Below are 22325 nucleotides of genomic sequence, written 5' to 3'. Positions count from 1 at the left end.
ACAAATACTGAGACTTCATGGATTTTTTCTAAAACATCTTTAATTTGGGCTGATTGAATGATGGTTGCGTCCTCCTTAGGAAACCCTCCTCCATAGTGTTTATCAATCTTGAAGCACAGAATTTACTCAACATATTTATAGGTTTAATATTTGACCACTTGTGTAGTGCAAAACAAGATATGCAAAGCACAAGGAAGAATACAAACTACAACCTACGCTCTCAGTGACGATGTGGTAAGCAGGAAGTACGTTCGGACATTCCAAAAAAATGTTTTGGGGAAAGAGGAAGATAAACTAGACGAAATGGCTAGGGGAAAAGGGAAGTCGGCCTAACGGGATAGGTCTCCCGTGTCATTAAAATTGGCTTAAGGTGGCTGAACAGCACTATTTTTCTTCTCACCCATTTGCTCAACATATGGAACATTGAATTAACATTGAATCAAATAGGTAAGTAACAACAGCACTCATATTTTTTAAGGATGCAAACAACTTCGAAAAAAAGATCCCGGCTCCCTTGACTGAAATGTGGAAGTATCCTTGGGCAAGACACTGAAGCTGTAATGCCCCTGATAAGCAGGTAGACCTTGCACGGCTGTCGCCGCTATCAGTGTGTGAGGGTAAGCGTGAAGCACATTGTAAAGCGCTTTGGGAGGTCTTCAGTGATGTGAAAAGCGCTACATGAATAAAGACTATTTACCATCAAAAATGCAAATGTTGTATTATTTTCCAGTGGTATTACATCAATTAATTATTTAATCACTGATAGTCAAATGTTTTCAGCAGACGAGCTACTTCTGAATCGACCCAGTTGAAATGATCGATTAACCCCATATATTCTAAAATAAATAAATTTTTCTGCGACAATACAGCAAGGGTGCTCACACTTGCATGGGAGCTACTTAGACATTTGCTAAGTCAAAGGGATGTACAAAATAAAACAATAAACTATTTGTTACACTACAGCTGGAGTGTTCAGCCTTTTGAGCATGCAGGCTACTTTACTAAACGGCCGAGTCAAAATGAACCCCTGACCACAACAATGATAAAACATACTTATATTCAAATATGCAAACAAATAAACAAAATAGCACTTTTTAATCAACAGTTTTTTTAGCAAGCGAGCGACTTCCAAAAATGTGTCAAAATGATCCATCAACCACTAAACCAACTATTTGATACACTACAGCAGGGGTGCACACATTATTTTAGCATGCTAGCTATTTACAAATTGACAGAGTCAATGATCTACCCACAAAAACAATTCAAAACACCAATTGATTTGTTACTAATGCATGGGTGCTCACGCTGTTTCATCTTACAAGCTACTCAAAAAACGACCAAAAAGTCAAAATGATCTATCGGACACAAAAAATAAGATAAAATACAGCACTGGTGCTCACAGCATGCAATGTTATTTTTCCTTTACATGTAAATTCATTTATGTTGTTTAAGCCTAGGGCAGCACGGCAGAACAGTGGTTAGCGCGTGTGCGGCACAGTTCTGAGGTCATGAGATTGAACCTCCTGTGTGGAGTTTGCATGTTCTCTCCGTGCTTGCGTGGGTTTCCTCCGGGCACTCCGGTTTCTTCCCACCTTCCAAAAACACGCATCTAAGGTTAATTGGGAGGTCCAAATTATCCCTCGGTATGAATGAGCGAGCGAATTGTCTGTCCCTGTGTGCCCCGAGACCAGTCGAGGGTGTCCCCTGCCCACTGCCCGGAGATAGCTGCGATGGGCTCCAGCTCCCCCGCGACCCTACTGAGGATAAGCGGTGCAGATAATGGATAGATGGATATTTAAGCCTATCGTACACATGTATATTACACATAACGATATACTTATTTTTTTTCTGTTATTGTTTTTATCTGGGTTACCGGGGGTTCGGAACACATTCGCTAAGAAGCAGAGGTATTTATCCCCCGCCGTACACACCTCGGAACAGATTCGTGCCGTATCTCGGGGGCGGATTGTATTTGGTGAACACAAGTTTAACATAGTCAAAGTCATGCACGTGCTTTGTCGTAAGGACGGAAATACACGCCGGTGGCCACTAATAGGAGGGGGCAGGGGGGGCAAGTACGGATGGCTGTTCTTGTAGAATTTGCGTCGTAACAACTTCAGCTGTTAGCACTTCAAATAAGCCGTCAACAGCTTTTAACATTCCTAGGAGCCAACGTTTCCTCGGCAGGCTATTTGAAAGCGACCGCCTTTTTGGAAGGACGGCGGCGGCGTCGGGAAAGGAAACAAAAAGGTTTTCACAATAATAAAACTCCTTGAAGAGAGTTTTCTGCATTTATTATTGTGTCCTTTAAGGTCCCGATTGTTGGTTTGGATCAGGCTATGAAGATACAAATAGTCACTCTCATGTGTGTTTTATTACTAATTCCATGCAATTTTCGATTTTAATAGAAAAGTGCATTTTCTGTTTAATGAGGAATTCCTGGAATACAACAATATTACATCTTTTTTTTTTTAAGATTTTGAAGAATAACAACCCATGGGGTCATTTTTGACCCCACTTATGCATCCAAGGGTTAATACTCGTGACATCCTTCAACCTTTAAGTAAACATCGCGCTCTTTGTTACGGTTGCTGTCTGCTCACACGTGGGTGTAAGGCTTGCTGCTTGCAAACTTTGCCTCGCCTTTATTGGCTAGTGCTGTTAAAACTTGCCTCTCATTGGTTGGCGCCATTAAAACCTGATCGGTGACAATTCTGGTTGGCCACTCAAACAAGAAAAGGGAACTATAAATCCTTGAAAAAAACGCAGAATGTCTTGAGATGACACAATCGCACTTCATCAATTTGCAATATCGATTAGATTTCACTTCATCGGGCTGCCCTAGTATAAAACAAGTTAAAATATTGTTAAAATTGGAAGGTTACGGCTTAGGGCAAGGGGGCAGAAACATGCGTCTCTTTGGCGTTCCCTAGTGGCTCCCTGGCGTTATATCAAAAATGTTTGATAATGGAAAATGATACGCTTTCTGTAGGACAAACATAAAATAAACAGTCTTAACGTTTTCCAATGAATATAGGGTTATGTTTAGTGATAAGGTTTTAGGGTACACATTTAGGTTTAAGGGCTTATGGTTTGGGCTAAGGATTAAGGGTGACTGCTAAGAGTTAGGGTTTGGGATAGAGATTAGGGTTTAGTGTTAAAATGAGGTTTTAGGGCTTAGGGGTCAGAGGAGTTGGGGCTAAACAGTTTAGGGTTAGGTTTAGGGCTTACGGTTATGGATAAGGAATTAACATTTATATTTTACAGACAGGGCTTAGAGTTTACAAAGAGGTTTTAGGTCTTCAGGAAAGGTCTTGGGGTTTAAGCCTGAGGGTTAGGGCAGAAAATAGGGTAAAAAAATCTGATAATTTTGATAATCCTAAGAAATATTTTTTCTCATTTTACAAGAGAAAATGGATACAATTGAAAACTATACGACACAAAAATGAAAATGTAAAATTGTGTTCAAAATTAAAACACACCAAATTTAGGGGTATTATTGTTATTATTAGTATCATTATCATTGTTTTTTGGGTGTTTTCATTTCCAACGGTGCAGCTGTGGTAAAAGAATGTCCCCCAAAATAGTGTCGCTTTAGAGTATTAGTTCCAATCATCAACTGCAAGAAAAGAATATTAAACAAAACAATTTAGTTAACAACTTAATGATGATTCCATAAAAATTATTTTTCCCCCATCCATTTAAGAGATGTTTACCTTGTCTTTGGAATGTTTACATTTTTAATATGTCCATAAATGTCAAAGTCAATGACAGCAATGAAGATATATATTTTTTCACATGACAGCGAAGACATTCTACTTTAGGAATGTTTTCTTTTTTTGTGAGCGATACAAGAGCGTCCATATTTGGAGAACATTACCCCTGTTTTTTTTTTTCTAACTAGTGCTACTTGAGTCCATGATTAGCTCATCGTGATGTGATTTATTGATGTTTTCAAAGGGATGAAGAGAGAGATTTTTTCCCAGCAAAGGCTCGGCCTTTGTACACGCGGAATGAACACGCAACGCTTTTAGGAGGCCCGGAAAAAAATGTGATCCCGGGAGAGGCCGGCCGGCGATATCCTTGATGCGCCTTCCTGAACTAAACAGACTTTCTTTGAAGAATTGCATGCGGAAGAAGAAAGAATGGACAGCAGGATCGTCGTTCCGTTATCTGATGCCATTCTTCGTGTCAGGAAAGAAGATGAACATATAGTCTTCATGTACCATTCAGACTCTTATGTTTCTATTATTTGACTTTTTTTTTTTAAAACGACAGTATAAATTATAAAACTGTCCCTCCTGGGCTTCCATAGCTTTTGCCTCCCCCACGTGTTTGCTAACACAGAAAAGCTATGGCTGGCAGTGAGGGTTATGATTCGAGCTTAGCGCAAGTATCGTTGCGGCTAAAATCAGTGACTAGTGCCCCTTACGCTAACAAAACTCATTGTACAGTTGGTTATATAACTCATGTAGGAAGTTTAAATGTCTTTTTTCCCCAAATGTAATCTGTTTTTTCTTACAAACGACATCAGGGGTGTCCGACTCATCTGAGCTCAGGGGCCAAATTGTATAGGAAAAACATTCTTATGGAGGTCGGACAAGATGATTACAGGGACAGAGAGGGGGGAAAGGAGGGAAAAGGAGAAATAAAGAGAGACAGAACAAATGAGAGAGAAAGAACAAGCAAGAGAAACCACTGAAAAATAATCTTACATTAGTTTACCCAAATGAGATGTTAAGTACTGTAAATTTAATAGCGTGTTATTGTAAATGGCTGCCGTGTTAGGTTGAATGAGAGTCGTGTTCACGTTCGTGTGTTGTCGGTGAATAAATATGCCAAAAGCCTGACCCAGGATGTCCTGCTTCTCTCCCTTACGCACAGGAAGAGACAAAGTCATGCGCTGCTTTAGACCCTCAGAAACGATAACAGCGTTATCATGGGGGAAAAAATAATGAATTAGTTTATCCCTTTATTGAAAAAAATAACACCAATTTGTAACTGCGTTATTTATAATGCTGTTATTCCAAACACTGGTTACGATGCACTCGTCAGTCTCAAAGCACTACTTTGTAAATAGTTTTGCCTATCTGTCCTGACAATCTTTTATCTTATTTTTTTTATTCCATGTTTACCTTAGTCTGCCGTGTCTAACGTTTCGCAATGTTGATATCAATGGCATGTAAGACAATTGTATTGTGTCTCTGTCCATTATGCACCCGTCATTGTTGCCTCTCTCTCCCTTCAAGTGCTGCACGAGATTCTTAAGGACAAACAGCCGGTGTGGTTTATGGCCCGATTTCTGACCTGTCAAAATGACGAACGGCATTCAAATTTTACCGTCAACTCTTCAAAAAAGAATCTGTCAATGATGGCGAATTGTTGGTCAATGTAACCTCCGCAGACAGAGAAATCCAAAAGACGAAAATGTTTAAACAGTCTGGTTTCACTTAGAGTTGGTTACAAAACATAGGCTTTACTTGTTCTCATAAATCAACTCTCCTCCCGAAATGAAATTTGGGGTTTGCCCTGCAATTCAAGTTTATTTGTCGGGCTCGGGCTGGGTTAGGCTTTAACACCCACGGAACCGGGTTTGGGGTTGCTTCTTACCTCTGCGAGCAACCACAGAGCTGAACGTCTTTCACCTTCTGCAGGTTAAGAAGCGTAGCGTAGCTAGCCTCTGGGAAGAGGTACTGCAGTGTGCGGTGCAGGACCACCAGGCTCCGCAATAGTCTAGTCCCCCTGGCCATTAGACTGTTAAATGGTCAATCTAACATATAGTTAACTTAAATCTAAACGGCTGCTAATTTGACTTTTGCACTAGTGGCAGTTTTTTTTATAGCTTGCCACTCCTTGCACATTTGATCTCTGCACTATTGTTACTTACAGTGTTATTACTTACAGTGTTATTGTTTACAATATAATGGTACTGTGTACCTGACTTGTTAACCTGACTGCCCATCTTGCACATCTGGTTAGCGTCTCTTCTTGCACTATCGGCACTATGGTAAATAACACAATACAGCTTTATTTATATCTGTACACTGAAGGACACTGAGGGAAACTGTGGGAGTCAGATCCATCGACATTTCGTTCTGTATACACGTGTACTAGAATGACAATAAAGTAGATCTGAATCTGAATCTGAATCTGAATATTTTCATGCCAGCGAAGACTGGAGACGCCTCGTGCCAAAAAAACACTCGGTGGCACTGAAACCGGAGTGGATTTCAGCCACGGACTCTGCCTGGCAGGGCCGTCCCCGCACAGGTGTCAGGGCTTAGAAGGGGAGGCCGCACCTGCCATTCTCTTTGGCCGTGCTCAGTGCTCGCCAGGCCGGCCCGCTGAGGCATTTTCCCAGGCTCCGCACATGAATGGTCACTAATAGCCGTGGGAGAGGGCTTTGCTAGCTAGCGCTGCACGGCCCAGCGCTGACTCCACTTGGCAGCTCTAGGAAGGGGGCTTAAACCTGCTTGACGTTGGGCGCTGGTGGCAAAACACATTTCTCTACTCTTGTACACTAGACGCCCAAGGTAAGACATGAATCCCTTCTGAGGTGGGGAAATTGCAATACAGTGGGGGATAGAAATCTATGCTAATTAGCTATGGAACCCCGGTAGTGCGGAGCAAAACCTTCAGGAACGACTTATGTGTCCTTTATGTGCATATGATGACCGTATGTATTTGCGTAAATTGCAAAATTTGTTTCACAACAAAAATAACGGAGAGTTTGGGTGCGTGCTATACACAAGGTCTTACAGTGGTACAGGGGTCAGCAAGCTTTTGGGTGCGGAGTGCCACTTTCAAATGTCCTTGTAAATCAGTGTGCCATACCAAGTTAACGACTCGCACAACATTTTTTTTAATATCCAACAGAGCTGTCATTTTACACCAGTCCAAATATACGACATGGATAGACATTTTAATCGTATAACTCAGTGTTTTTCAAGCCTTTTTAAACCAAGGTACACTTTTATTTATAAAAACACACCGTCCGTCGAAAATGTTTGAAAATGAAGTGATGTCAAATATTTTACTGTACTACCTCATAAGCAGATAATTACTATACAAAAGAAGAAAATAATACTTAAAATAAAAAAGAATGAGGTGCTTTATGTTTTTGTTTTTTACAGTACAATCTTAAACCGCTTTGTTAAACAAATGAAGTTATCAAATGTACTGTACTACCTCAAGAGCAGATAATTATTACATCATTATTATATGTATATATTATATATATACCACAGCCATATCCCCCTAGTGGGAGGTGGCTAGTGTCATTTCTGGCTCTTTTTTGGAGATTGATTCAGAGGAGGGGATTCCCAGCCCCCTCACTCAACCCAACTGGGGTGTTGGGAGTCATTAGGTGACCAAACCCCCCAATTCTAACCCCTAATGCTGAGGGGGGCAACGGATACCAATGTTTAAGTCTTAGGTATGACTCGGCCGAGGCTTGAACCACAACCTCCCAGTCTCGGGGCGGGCCCCCAAGGCCACCGAGCTGGTAATAATTACATAAAAGTATATAAAAATCTACTGCCACCTACCGATATGGATGACTATTACAGTTCCTCGTCTGAAGAGTGCAAAAATACTGAATAATGGCCTGATTTTTTGGAAGGTCTCACGGCCACAAGTGTGACCCGGCACACTGGTTGAAAAGCACTGGTATAACTGACCTATTTATCTTCCACAGTTTTTGTTCATCAATTAACTAAAATATGAATGTGAACAACAGGTGGAAAGGCCTGTCGCCATTCTGACTTCAACTTTTGACCACAAGAATTAACCAGAATCAACCATTCTTCATCAACTACAAACTACAATCAAAAACAAGTAATACGGTCAGCTACTATATCAAAACTTGAAATAACAGCAGCAATGCACACACACACACACACACACGCTTCTTTAAAATAGTCGCCATCAGTCAATGGTTTTCCACGCTGGCTGGGAAGAACGAAATGTTTTCACTCGTGGAGCCTTCATGATTCGTTCTTTTTACGCGCGCGTGTGTGTTTCGTTGGCTGGGTTAAGACACGGATCTCTCCTTTGCGAGGCGCCGCGCAAACACGCGCTGACACACGGAGGAGCACTAACGTTAATGGTAAATGGTCTGCATTTATATAGCACTTTTCAAGTAAAGCTTCTAAATAACACGGTACGCAGCTGAAAATGTCTATACGCTTAAAAAAGAAAAAAAAAATGTCATAGGTTGCCGACCCCTGCAGTAGTATGTTACCGTAATTGAGCCATGATTGATCGTTGGCCACAATCACAAAACATTAAATGCAACTACATCTCTCAACATTTACCAGCTATCTACTCTTGATTTTGGTTTGGAACAATATCTAAATCATTTCTACATTTCTTTCTCCCCTCGCCCAAACTGAAACGTGAGTTAAACATCACTTTTTTGCACCGACGACTCTAGATCAGGGGTCTCTCACGTGATGCCCAAAAAGGAAAGCTGAGGTGCCTGCGGACGTGCTCTGAAATTAGCTCACCAGTGCCCACCGGTAAAATGATTTCTTTAGTGGTTGACTGAGTCAATTTAAATCTACTTCCAATAATTAACCTGGTAATAACATAATAACGTAAATAACATAATAACAAATAACATAAGACATGAACAATTCCACAGTCATAGTTAGATGTCAACTTGGGCTGCAAAAAGGAAGTTTTCTGCATATGACGCCCCTTTCTGGCTTAAAGTTGACCTTCAATGCTGAAATTCACTGAAGCAAACGACAAGGTGGAAATTCACTGTGCCAAAGACTCATGTTTGGAAATTGTAGTACAACAAAACGTTGACCTGAAATATAGGTAACACATAAATTAAACGACGAAGGACGTCCTGAAAGATAAATAAACTGAAAAATGCACAATAAGGGCCATCCTCAAAGATTGGGAAAAAAGAAATATTAAACTTTAAAGGACTTTAAATATTGTAGATTGTATTTTGGTATCCATCCATTATCTGCACCGCTTATTCTCTTGAGTATTGTTAAAAAAAATTGCTAAGCCAGGCGACTGGTCTTTAGCTCTCCCATCCTTTGCATACGTGACAAAGTGATGAAGAGGAGATGGAGTGTGCTACCACTACATTAAAAAAATTGTTTTATATATGCAGACACTTCTTACTTAGGATGGGGTACACGTTAATTATCATGCTGACAGGTATCGGACTGATAGCCACCTATTATGACATCGCAGTCTTCGTCCCGATAGGACAAAGATATCCGATTATTAGTCCCCTGCCGCCACATTAAAATATTCGATCAGCTGACACGACTTGTTAGAAAAATTCAAAACATTTATGTCGAACAACTTAGCTGGATTTCCTCAGGAGGACTTTCATTTTGGCCTCGGATCCGAAAACGTAAGGGCGACCCCGGGGCTAAGCCTCCCCATCCCTTTTTTGATGCCTTCCCAGCCCCCACCTTGCAGTCACGAGGCTCAGGAAAGGCCGCGAAATGTCATTACGCCGACTTAAGAGCTCTCATGGGACGAAGGCACAGGAACGCCATTGTCTCCTTCGGAGGTGGCAGTCCTTTTCGTGTTGGGAGAAGGGGTTTTTGCGTCGAGTCATGTCGCGGTCTTTCGAGAAGCGTAATGGTTTTTTACGGGCATATTTCGGCGCTGACACGGCGCTCGTCCATTCGTTGGCACGACGGAGAGTGTTTGTTTGCTATCTTCGTCATTAGCCGCGTCTGTCTCTCTTCGGCCTGTCACTATGAATATGACTCTCCGTAATCTTAAACCGGGCTTCTGTTCACACCTCCGGTGGGAAAGATACACAGTGCTTTAGATCCCAGACACTGTCCCTTGAATTTGCTTCTGCCCGAGTGTACTATAAATGTAATACAGCGGTACTGTTTTTTAAATTTTTTTCAGCCAAGGCATACTTTATTTTCTTTATAAAATATCGAGACCCACAGCACCAAAAATAATTTTTAAAGACTGATACCTCTATCGAACGGCTACTCCAATATTGTAAATTTGCTCATTGATGATGTGCACTTCATGCGATGTTATAGTGCCTAAACAATCATACTGCTTTGGAAATATATATAAAGTATTTCATTTTCTTATTTTACTCTATTTTAACTTGTTATTTTTCTTTCCGATGTCAATAAATGAAATTAATAATTTACAAAATAAGACAACGACAACCATTTCATCATGTAACGACGACAGTTAAAAAAGGCATCTTATTTTAAGTATTTCATCTTCCTTCATTTACTATATTTCAAATGGGTTTTTGGTTGGCTTGGAGGATCCCTTAACCCCAAGGGCCATAGGGGCACCATTTTCTGTGGTGCGTCTTGGTCAGGTACAGCCTACTGGCGCCCATTCCTCTCCAAAACAAATGTTTCCACCCGGTCTCAAACTGGGGACCTTCGCATGCTCTGCGAAAGTGCTAACCACTGCACTGTGTAATATTTGACCACTCAATGTCACTGTATCGTGTAGTGCAGCCAAAAACAAGTGCTAAAAAGCACAAAGAATATTACAGGGAAACTAAAAGGGACCAAAACACACCATTTTATTTCTCGTTTTTTCCCCCCAGTCTTTTTGAGATGTGTAGGACCTTTAACAGCAAAATGGAGGAAGAATATGTCAGCTCCCTTTAGGCGTAACTCATTTTATGTAAAATAAATGACAATTTCTCAACCTACGGGTAATTTAGAAATCACTCTAATGTGATGCATCATGTATTTTGATTATCAATTGAATCAATACTGTTAAGTTTTTTAACCAATAGGAGTCCCTACATAATACAAATCACTTTTATGTATTTCATTTTTCTTTTTTTAATATGTTTTTCCCAGTTTGTTTTATTTTTCTGATGCCAATAAAAACTATTGTTGAAATAAAAAAAATAAAAAATCTCCAAAATCAGATAACGAGGACCATTTGACGAGGTAACGACGATCGCTAACAAAAAAAATACCTTTGGCAACAAAAGCTGCAGCAGGCGCTAGCTCCTTTTTGTTTTTGGGCTGTCGTCCTTTGGAAGAGGACTCGGCGTACTGCTTGACTCTTTGATCCACGGCCTCGCGGATCAGCCTTGTAACTTCCTGTAAAACATTTTTGGTAGGACTTAATTTTTATTATGCTTTTTTTTAACACACAGCAAACAAAGAACAAATAGAGGGGAGTGGGGGGTGGATTTCAACAACAACCCCCCCACCCCCCTGCTGTGTCATCGCCTTTAACTAGTGGATTAGGGATTCAATCATTTACAAGGGCACACATTCATCATAGCTCTGGCGTCTTAATTTTGCTCTAAAAATGCACCTGATCGATGTGTTTGAATTAAAAATCGAGAAACTTTTCTTCCGGTGCCTAAACCCCTCCTAAACTGTCAACCCACCAGGGTCCCACAACACTCTATAGGAGTCATTTCGAATTCCCGTTTTCTTTGAAAGGCCCCGGATGGATCCACCTTTCATTGTGTAACCCCACCTGGACGTGGCTCGGACGGAACCAACTGGTGTCTTGCGGGCCGCCCGGAGGTAGGACGTGAAGATCCACCAGGACGGCAAAGTTCCCACACTGTAACACAAAGAAATATGTTGCTGTAGGCCGTCCGGCTCGTAGACAACAAAGGACATCTGAGTGTGATTGATTGACAGCCAAACAAAACAGTCATGAGCCCCCTTTGTGCACCTCCGTGTCACTCCTCGGGGCGTTTCTCACTTCGTTCTGCATCTGAACATCTTTTTTCCCGGCCTTTAAACATATGATGATGGTGTCTGTGGTCTTATGCTTCATCTTATCATGAAATGTTGTCTTTACCGGTCTTTTTGAACAAATTTTGGTCCAAAAAAGGTTTTCTTTCTAGGCCGTGAAACGTAAAAGGCAATGAAAAACAAACAATGTACCCATCCACCTATTGCCTTTTAAAAAAGAATCTCAGTCATGACTTCCTGCTTTGTGTTGCGTTAAATAGGCCCAGATTTCACACTCTGGACCATAAAACATCCCCCCGCCCCTAGAAACCACTCTTAAAACATGTTTTTCCTTTGTACTTTTATGTCATGCATCATTTGATATTCTTTATACTGGCATACAACATTGCGGTGTTTGTTGCTGGCAGCAGACAGGAGAAACTCACAGTGGGTCACCATCACAGGCCAGAAAATAATGGGCTGCTCTCTGCCCAGTTTAGGGGACATTGCCACCTTTGGCTCTCTGCGAGATGGCGCAAATCCCTTAAAACAAAGACCTAGAGGCTTAGAGAGACTTTCTCCCCAGGGCCATTACCACCCTAAACAAGCACATAGAAGATTCAAAAAAAATAGTTTGCCTATGCATAGAAAAATGTGTATTCATATTTTATTTATTGTCTCATACTTTTTCATATCACTGTTACTGATGTAATTGCACTTAGAACTTAGGCCAGTCTGCAAGCACTATCTTGTGAACATTGGCTACCTTTCCTAATATTCTTTTGATATAGTAATTTCTTCTTTCCCCTCGAAATGTTTATCCAGGTCTCATCTTGTAGTAAACGTTGAACAGCAATGTTTGCCATTTGAACAGTCTACAAATGAGAGACCGGCCCACCCTGTAAGGTTTCCAATAGTCTACACAAATTCAAGTCTGGAAGCTCTTTATCATCATGTCAATGGCAATTAGCCACCACATTGCCAAAATTGACACAGAAAGTTAACTGACTTTAATGTCTCTTCTAAAACAGACTATAGCTGGCTTCTCCTTGGTTGGGACAGCAAAGGACGTAGACTATCTCCAGAAAGTACCGCAATAAAAACAGCATACTCGATGCTTTGTTTTGAGCAAAGTTTCCCGCGACATGACTCAACTCAAGTCAACAAGTTTCTCCATAGGGACGTCCCTTCCCAAGGCCTCGCGCCGAGCCGGGAATGACGCAAGTGCAGAAACTGACGGCGTAAGGTCCAATTTTTTGGACACGGGCCAAAACTGAACCCTCCGTTTGTCTGTTTAAACTCAATACGCTGTCAAGACTAAATGTAGCCGATTGCGATAATTGACTTCCTAGATGAGATCATGTTTTGGAAGGTTTGCTCGCAAAATGTGCCGGGGCAAAGAATACCAATTTCAAAATAATTCCCCGTACGACTACACTGGCCTACGAGCAAATTCAGGGTCAGAGATCTTTTCTTCATGTTCCCAAGTTAACTTTATGTGTGTCTTTATTTCTTTTATGGTGTGCTCATGTTGCTAAAATTCTTTGCTGAGAAACATGGTACCAATGCTTCAGTATATGCCTTTGTTAAGTAAAATAGATCACTCGTTTTTATCGTAAGGCATTATCTCAGCTGTACTCGTTAGTAACTATAATGGATAAAGAAAAAATATGCAGAGGTTAAAGTATAGAGGGGAAAACAAATGTAGCGTTTGACCATTTACAACCGTAGAAGTCCTCATAGCGAAGTATATTTGTGAATTGCTAAAGAAGTACAAAACATTCCATTATGTACACTACACTTTGTGTGTTTCTTGTACAGAAAAATACAGGGTTCGTACACCTTTTTTATTGCCAAATTCAATCACTTTTTAAGGACTTTCTAAGACAAATTTCCATCCAAATCGAGAACTGATAAAAAACAACAACAACAGAGCCTCTACCTTAGTTTTAAACCCTATCGCCGGGCTTAATTTGGAACCCTAAAATCGGCTTAAAACCCTAACTTGTAGCCCAAAACCTAACTTTGCACCCAACACTGGCTGTAACCCTAGCCCTAACAGTTTCAAATTGTAGCCCTAGCTCTAAAGCTATTATAGGACTCTACATTAAGTTTAGAACACTTATATGGAGCTCAGTTCCCAGCCCTAACCCTGATTCAAGCCGTAACCCTAGCGCTAAACCTATTGTGGAAACCTATAGTCAGTTTAGAACCCTAATATGGCGCTCAAACCCTAGTTCCAAATCATACACCTAAGTCTAGCGGCTATGCTAGCCTGAACCCTGTTTCAGAACCCTAAATTCAGTTTACTACCCTAATAAGGAGCCTACACCTTAGTTTCTAACCCGAAATCCAATCCTATTTTGGAACCATAAAACAAGCTTAATACCTTTATTTTTAGCCCAAACCCGAGCCAAACACTAAACCTAAGAAACATGGCAAGAATTTCAAGCATAGGCAACTTGACAAGCACTTCACCTAAAATTCTATTACTTTTCAAACCTTGGAAAATTCAAAAATGTTCCAAGATTTCAAGCACCCATACGAACCCTGGAAATACCACATTGTGTCACCATTGAGACACTCGTTTGCGGCATTTGGTGGGCACAATCACACAGATTAGAGCAACAAAATACGGAATAAAACATTCGAAGAACAAAACAAAACTCAATATACTGGCTAAAGTTGAGAAGCCAATCACAACCTCCGATTATGGCCAAGCTCACACGCATTCTGAAGAGGTCGAGAGGGGACATGACAAAACCGTGCTACTACTTCTATAGAAAATGCATTCATCGATGAATCGAGAAAAAAAATTGTCGGTTGCAGCCCTATTGGAGTGTGTAGCTTTTCACAGAACCAGATACCGTAACAAAGGTCAGTCACGTAAAGCTTAATTTACAGTTTTCTAAAGCACTTGACGGGTCATCGCATCCCGATCGATTTGGATGACGGACAGGTCGTCGCACGATTGCAGGGATGTTCTCAAATGTAATGTTTGTAAAGGCTTCTGGGTAAGACGCCCCCCCCCCCCTTCAACATATGCATGCTGCCTTCTCAACATATCAGCCTAAGCCTTTTGTGTCTCGGGCGTCCACGGCTGGTTGACTGTCGGTCTCGGCCCACTGCCTTCGACATTTACCGATGCGTGGGAAAACCTCAAGACAGAGGGTCAGGTCTTGTCCGTCAAACTGACAGGAAGACAAGCGGGTGTCCCCTAGTGACTCTTTTCCAGCTTTGAAATCAGCTAAGATGGGTTGGGTGGCTAACCTTTAACACAGGGGGTCTCACATTGGGACAATATGTTGAGGCCTAATGTTAGTGTGGCCCACAACAGTACCATATGGATGCTACCTTTGTGCTATCTTGAAATTGATAACAACCACACTAAACTGGCCAAAATGATTCATTAAATGCTTTAAAAAAAAACATTCACTTTGAAAATGGGAGTTCCGTCGACTCTACACCGTGTTTTTAATGCAGCTTTTGAAAGTAAGTCTACTTGGCTGGCTGGCCCCACTAAACCATGCATTGTATCTTGCAGCATGAACTTCCTAGTTTGGTCCAATCTCATAGATGCACATTGCAAACTATAATAATGTTCAACAAACTAGCTGATTGGATCACTAACACTTCTTTAATGTGCAGCTTGATTTTGAAATATATGAAACATCTGGGAAGGGCAGGAGATCACGACTACTGTTGAACTGAAGTTTAAAGGAAGTCTGACTTGCGTGCCACAAAGCTGCAGATACATTTAAATTTTACACAACATATTGCAAGAATCTATGTTCAAATCACTTCATGTTCAGAGAGTTAAAGACTGTTTAGTGAATCAGTTGATGTTTATTATTCAGTTTTTCGGATAATAAAGACTGCTTATGAATTAGATGTATTTGTAATCTAAAAAGAGCGAAATGATAAATAAATCATGTATTCTAATTTTTACTGTCGTGCACCTGCAAAGACGTTTTTGAGGATGCCAAGGTTGTTAGTTGTTTTGATTTTTATCAATGTGCATTGTTGTTCTTTATTATGGGTTACTTTTTGTTGTTTTTTTTACACTTTTGTTCGATATTTTGACTATTATGTGCGCTATGATTGCTATCGCCCAATAACGTTGCTGTTCTTGGATAGCCACACCCCTATGGCACATCTGCTTTTGGTAACCTTGGATATTTATTAAAAAAAAAGGGCCTGGGGAGGACCTGTTAGAACAGCTAGGAATTGCTGAGTGCTTGGTACAGTCCCTTTCTGTTTTCCTTGCAAGTTCAAAATCCATTGATGTCATCAGTTCTTATTTTGAGAGTCTATTAAACGACGAACCTATCTCTGTTAATAGACATATTTCAATATGAATAGGCAGCACGGCGGTGCGGTGGTTAGCTGGTTAAAATCCAGCTACCTACCTTCCTGTGCGGAGTTTGCATGTTCTCCCCATGCTTTCGTGGGTTTCCGCCGGGCACTCCGGTTTCCTCCCACATTCCAAAAAACATGCAAGTCAGGTTCATTGGCCGGTCCAAATTGTCCCTAGTTGTGAATGAGCGAGCGAATTGTCTGTCCCTGTGTACCCTGCGACTGGTTGTCAACCAGTTCAGGGTGTCCCCTACCCACTGCCCGAAGATGGCTGGGATGGGCTCCAGCACCCCCACAACCCTACCAAGGATAAGCGGTACAGATAATGGATGGATGGATAAAAATGAATACTAATACAGTCATTTGATTGTTCTACTAGCATACTGTCTGTAGTTTCTTATGTCTTTCTTATTCACTGAATTGATGTTGTATTAATTCATGATATTTCTTTAATTTCTTACTAATTCTTTAAATTGTTTACTGTACATTTAGATTTAATTTTGTCCAGAGACAGATGTAAAGGAGAAAATGACGTTTTTTTGGGCACAACCCTGAGGATAATTAGTTTGACATCCCTGCTTTAATAATTCAGACCATTCCAGAAAAAAGTGAACTTAAAAAACCAAAAACTGTGCTGTGCCAGGCATCATAAGATCCGGCTATTAGATAGTTTTCAACACGAGGTTAATTTGATCAATATCTTAAGTAGTTTGACGAAAAAGCCGGGCCGGCCGAAATCCCCTCAAGTCATTCCGAAGCTTCTGATTGGCGCAAAGAGCTCGATCTCGAGAAAACTCCATTTGATGACATTAGAGGAGCGGAGGAGACCCGGTGGGCCTTCATGATAAGCATCAGTCTACCGATTGCTTAAAAACAGCATGTGATTTCTTTAGGAATGTCATCTAATGCAATCAGGCTAATGGGAAAACCATTAATTGAGTATTGGGTGAAGAATTCCCCTTTCAGTGACCACGTTAAAGGAGCCACTGGATTGATTGTGCACCGGAATCGGATTTTCCAAAGCGTTCAAGGTTTTGCTCATGTGCTCAACATTTGCACAAAAGAGTGAGAGGTGAATCTAGGCTGAACTTTGCCATGAACTATGACCTTCCCTTGTGACCCCCCTTTTTAGTCAGATATCCACTGGCAGCAAGTCAAGGTGCACATTCCACAATAGGACCGGATGAATTTCAGAACGCTTCTTAAGTCAGGAAGTAGTGATAAAAATCAAATTGCCCTTTTTTTGTTTTTGTTTTGGAAAAAAAAAACAAAAAAAACGTTCCAGTGGCTCTTCTACAGACCAGATCATTTCGTTCATGGATCGGGCTCGGATCTAGAACATCTTATCAGGTTTTGTACACCTTTTTTATGGGCAAATCCAAGCACTTTTGAAGGGCTTTTAAATCGAAATTTCGAATTTTTCCAGTGCCATTGAAACTAGAAACCCAGCGCAGAACAGAACAGAAGCAAAAACCTTAGCTTTAAACCCTAACTCGAGCCCCAACCTTATTTCGGAACCCAAAAATTGGTTTAAAACCCTAACTTACAGCGCAAACCCTAGCCCTAGCCGTAACAGTAGCCCTAACCCTGTTTCAAACCATAACCCTAGCTCCAAACGTATTTTGGAACCCTCCCTACATTTAGTTTAGAATCGTAATATGGAGCTTAAACTCTAGTTCCTAACCCTAGCGGTAAACCCTATTTCGGACCCTAAATTTGGTTTAATACCTTAATAAGGAGCCTCAACCTTTTTTCTCTAACTTTACCCGTGATCCTTTTTGGAACCACAAATCAAGTTTTAATACATTATCTGAACATGTAACCTAAGAAACATGACAACAAGTTCAAGTATTTACGAGCACTCCATATAAAGTTCAAGCACTTTTCATACCTTGGAAACACAACATTAAAATGCAAGCATTTTCAAGGATTTCAAGCAGCTGTACAAACCCTGTCTCCAATAGATTTGCCTATAAAATACAACTTTAAACCAATTAATCTGTTACCGGCCTCCCCAAATATTTCATACATTGTAGCTAGAAAACACATCTTGATGATCACTAAAACACATTCAAGTAGTAGTAGTAATTGACGAATAGTCATTGATCATACAAAAAGAGCGATGAAAAAAAAGATGCATTACAAAAAAAATTGAAGGTTATTATGAGCACTTGGCATTTAAGGACTTAGTGTGTGCTAACAGAGGTGTATGTGTGATGCGGGAGGAGCTGGTGGAAATTCAAGCAAGTCATATTCAAAGTAAGCTTTTGAATATTGCCTTTTGGCTTCCAGATTGTCTGTTCTTCAGATGCATGCGTTTCAGCTCCATTCTAAGCTACAGCCACCTCTAGTGAGAAATGATTACACACTGTCACTTTAAAATTGCTACTTGAAAACTGCAAAATGGTCATACTGCTCCGTCCTTACTTTCAGAATCGCTAGACTTTCAAAATGTGCCAACTCGGCCTTTTCCTTTAACCGATCGAATCCGACTAACCTTAATTATAATCCTCACAAAAGAAAAACATAAAAAGTAGTCGTGTGAGAGACTGTTTCAAATGTTGGAAAACGAGCTTTGACAAAGCTCCAAGTTCTAGAGGAAGTTCTTCTTTTCACGCATACTAAAGAGAGCAGACTTCGCTTTGTTCCCGGTCCTGCAAAGGCTTTTTTAGCATTATGGGCATAAGCTGAAGGCTGAAAGAGAAGAGAGGAAAAAAAAGCGCTACCTAATACCGAATCTTTTGTGTCGCCGTCTTTTGTGCGCCGACACAATGCGCGGGGAATGCCGCGGGCCACGCTCAAACTCTCCTTTCTAATTCTTGCCGCTGCCAATCTTGTAACCATGGCGGGTAACGAAACAAAAAACAGACAACAGAAATATCTCCCACGTAAGCTGTCCACCGCAGGCAAAGCAACAAGCAAAACAACTCCCTTATATTATCGGGTTCTGTAAATAAACAACGGCTGTCACAAATTCTGGAAACGGATTCTGTAATTGATTCCAGCCACAGTGGGACATCGTGTCAAGAGGAGCCATGAACTCGTTATGAAGATCGGTGTCCTTCTACAGAGCCACAGTGGAGAGCATTCTGACATACTGCATACTGCCGGGTGCACGGCAGCAGACGGGAAAACGCTTCACAGGGTCATCGACACAGCCCAGAGAATCGTTGGTTGCTCTCTGCCCAGTCTGGAGGACATTGCCTGCTCTCGCTACCTCAGCAGAGCAAAAAACATCATCGAGGATTCTTCTCACCCCGGCCACCGCCTCTTTGACACGCTGCCTTCCGGCAAGCGCTACAGGTCACACAAAACAAAAACAAACAGACTCAGTGACAGTTTCTTCCCCAAAGCCATCACCACCTTAACATACACTGCACAAAAAACTGAAACTCTTGCAAACACACTCTTGTCAAATTGTATTCAGGCCTATGCTTACTTTCACAATGTCCTATTTTGCACTACCGCATTTCTATTTTGCACCACCGCATATTGCACAAATACGATCCCAAAACTGTGTGTAAACACCCAATGTAAATATCTTCTGCCTCTACATGCCCACACTTTTTTTGTGGAAATATTGTGTAACTTATCTTTTGTCTTTTTTATTTTTTTTATTCTCTCAGTAAAATGTGAAACTGGAGTGCCACGTCCAATTTTGTTGTCACAATATGTTCAACCCATTTTGTAACAATGATAATATAGGTATATTCTATTCTATTCACAGACTTTAAAACTGGAATGTGGACCGGAGTTGATACCGGTCCACATTCGAAGCATTTGTGGAAACAGGGATGCATGGTTGATGAAATCATCAAAGGGGGAATATTGGGGAGAAAAAAGTCAATTTATTATGAACTTTTGCTGGAAGTGTCTGGAAATATTGCTGTTCTATGGAACGAGTATGCATAACGTTTCGATGCTTGAATTTTTCAAGTTTGGTGCAGTTTACGAGATTTGTGTTCCTGATGTCAGAATCTTTATATATTTACAAATCTTTCATCTTCTGTCTTTATGTAATGAAGTAGGCTTTTCACAAACGATTGGCTTAATTATGGTCAAATGCATGCCGGGTCTGGTCTTTCTTCTGATATTTGGAATCACAAAAAGGATCCCTGGTTTACGCACTCGAGCACGGACCAGACTTGTGACGAGATTTGGTTCGACACATCGGTGGACACGGATAATAGAAAAATATTTTGGTTGATGATTTGAAACCATCAAAGGGGAGGATATTGTGGAAAAAAACGTCACCTTGGTATGTTATTTTTGCAGGAGACATCTAGAGAAGACGCTGTGAGATAAAACCGACCTAAAGACCTGCAAGTTTGAAACCAATGGGCTCATTTAAATTTGGCGATCCGTTTTGGGTCTGCTGTTCATAACATTGTAAACATTACGCAGTACTACATCAGTACTTGAATGACTCACTATTCGAAGAAATCAGGGTTGGACCCAAGCATTCCAGTAATGTTTTTTTTTTTTAATCGTAACTTGAACACACCAGAACGGACATAAGTAGCCATCTTTCCTACTGCGGTCGGGAGAGCGTTAGTCAGTCGACATAACGTTTTGAAGAATAATTGTGATTTAGTGCTATTTGTTTTTGCTCATAACAATGTTCCTGAGAAAGTTTATGAGAAAGGAAAAGAAAAGATTGAGAACAACCATCAAGTTGAAGAAGGAATTTATTGCAAAATACGAGAATACAAAATACGTACAAATGTTTGCCATCGAACTGCTGCTCAGAAATACAGTAAATGTTTGCGTATATTGTTTTATGTGACCTGATCTAGCAAAATGAGTCAGATTGAGGCAAATATGAAATTTGGTTTTTAGTGTGAATGGAAAGTATAAGAAATAAGCTTTGAAATGATATCATAGTCAAAGCGTTGTGATGAACTATTTTGAAGTTATGGCCATTTGAAATACGACCTGAGAAAATCACATTTTAAGTTTTCTTTGCTTTATCTGGTGTGATGTCATTCAAACGTTTTTACAGTTAAAATGATAGTCTCATTTTACAGTTTCATTTTAACAAAGGCATTTGAATTAGAGCAGACTGAATTACATTTATTTAAATACACATCAAATAATTTCAATTTTGTTTTCCAAAATTTAGGATATTGAACTTTAATCGCTGTTTTTGTTACTTCCCTTATTTGTGTTGATTACGAAACTTGTGTAAAATGCTTTCGAAGGTCTTATCTTTGAAAACAGCGAAATATAACCAATGATTTTTTTTTTCTCAGTTATTAGCCCATAGCTAAAAAAAAATGCGGCTATTTGGCAGAGCGGGTCAAATGAATTGATCTTAATTATGTTTAATCTTTTCTTACCATACATGAAAAAATGATTCGATACGCCAACAATTTTGTGTTGGAACACCGATCCCAAATGTATTATGGACCAGTTCCGGGTATGAATATATAAACCTTTGGTTTATTAACGAGGGCCGAATAAATCTGGGTCAACCGCACGCCATGTCGAGTCTTTCTTCTGAACAACACCGCTGATATTTCCCAAGTGTTGTGCCGGGTTCTGTTCTACATCACTTTCAGATCCAAAAACACTCTTTCCCTTATCTCCCCGTCCGGGCCGCCTGCTCAGAGATGGGCGCGAACACTTGGAACGGCTTCAACCCGTTGCCCTTTGCCTTTGCGCTATCGCGGCATAAACGAGCCAGACCTTCTCAGACTGCACTTAGCGCACGGGCTAACACTAACCAGCCGCATATGTTTACATTAGATGAGAGAGAAGGGAAAGGGAAAAAAATCCCTTTTTCGGACTTTCTCTCTCGCTTTGGTCGGTCTGCAAACAATCCGGGAGAGCTCGATGCATCGGTGGGCGTGGCCTCCTTCACTCGATGACTCACCTGGGTTTCCCCTTAGAAGAAGAAAAAAAAGTCCTCTGCTCCAATTTTTGCCCTCAAGAATGCTGTATTATTATTATTATCATTATTAACGGAGACAGGTTTGCATGTGTTTGCTTGTGTGCAAGCAGGTTAGCACACCTGAGATGTCTTTCTTTTCTTGGGGATCATAAAAAAGGAGACACAACCCAGGAGTGGAATTTAAGCAGCAAGAACGGACAGGATTATCTCAGGAAACAAAGCCGCCTGCAGAAATTGCTGGATGCAAATTGCTGGCTTGGAAAAATGAATTATGAAATGTATAAAGTGGCATTGCTAGATTTTTATTTACGGCTTCTATGAAAGGTTTTGCTAGATTGTTGGCTCGCAATTGTTAGAGATGCAGCGGATATTCTGAACCAAGTTGATCTTCTTCTGAA

The 22325-nt window shown here is 40.7% G+C and overlaps 1 protein-coding gene across 1 annotated transcript in view; it reads right to left on the bottom strand.

The window, feature by feature from the left end:
- slx4ip (SLX4 interacting protein) overlaps positions 1 to 22325 on the bottom strand; it is a 51851-nt gene that overhangs the window by 24567 nt on the left and 4959 nt on the right. The window contains exons 2-3 of the mRNA XM_088351366.1: positions 11473 to 11562; positions 10958 to 11084 (exon numbers count right to left, since the gene is read on the bottom strand). Coding sequence (XP_088207492.1) covers positions 10958 to 11084; positions 11473 to 11562 — 217 coding nt within the window. The remainder of the gene's footprint in view (positions 1 to 10957; positions 11085 to 11472; positions 11563 to 22325) is intronic.

This window comes from Urocampus carinirostris, chromosome 13, assembly GCF_059441175.1.
Source record: "Urocampus carinirostris isolate Australia breed hairy pipefish chromosome 13, RoL_Ucar_1.0, whole genome shotgun sequence".
NCBI classification, from domain to species: Eukaryota; Metazoa; Chordata; class Actinopteri; order Syngnathiformes; family Syngnathidae; genus Urocampus; species Urocampus carinirostris.
This window is presented reverse-complemented; position numbering and strand designations above follow the sequence as displayed.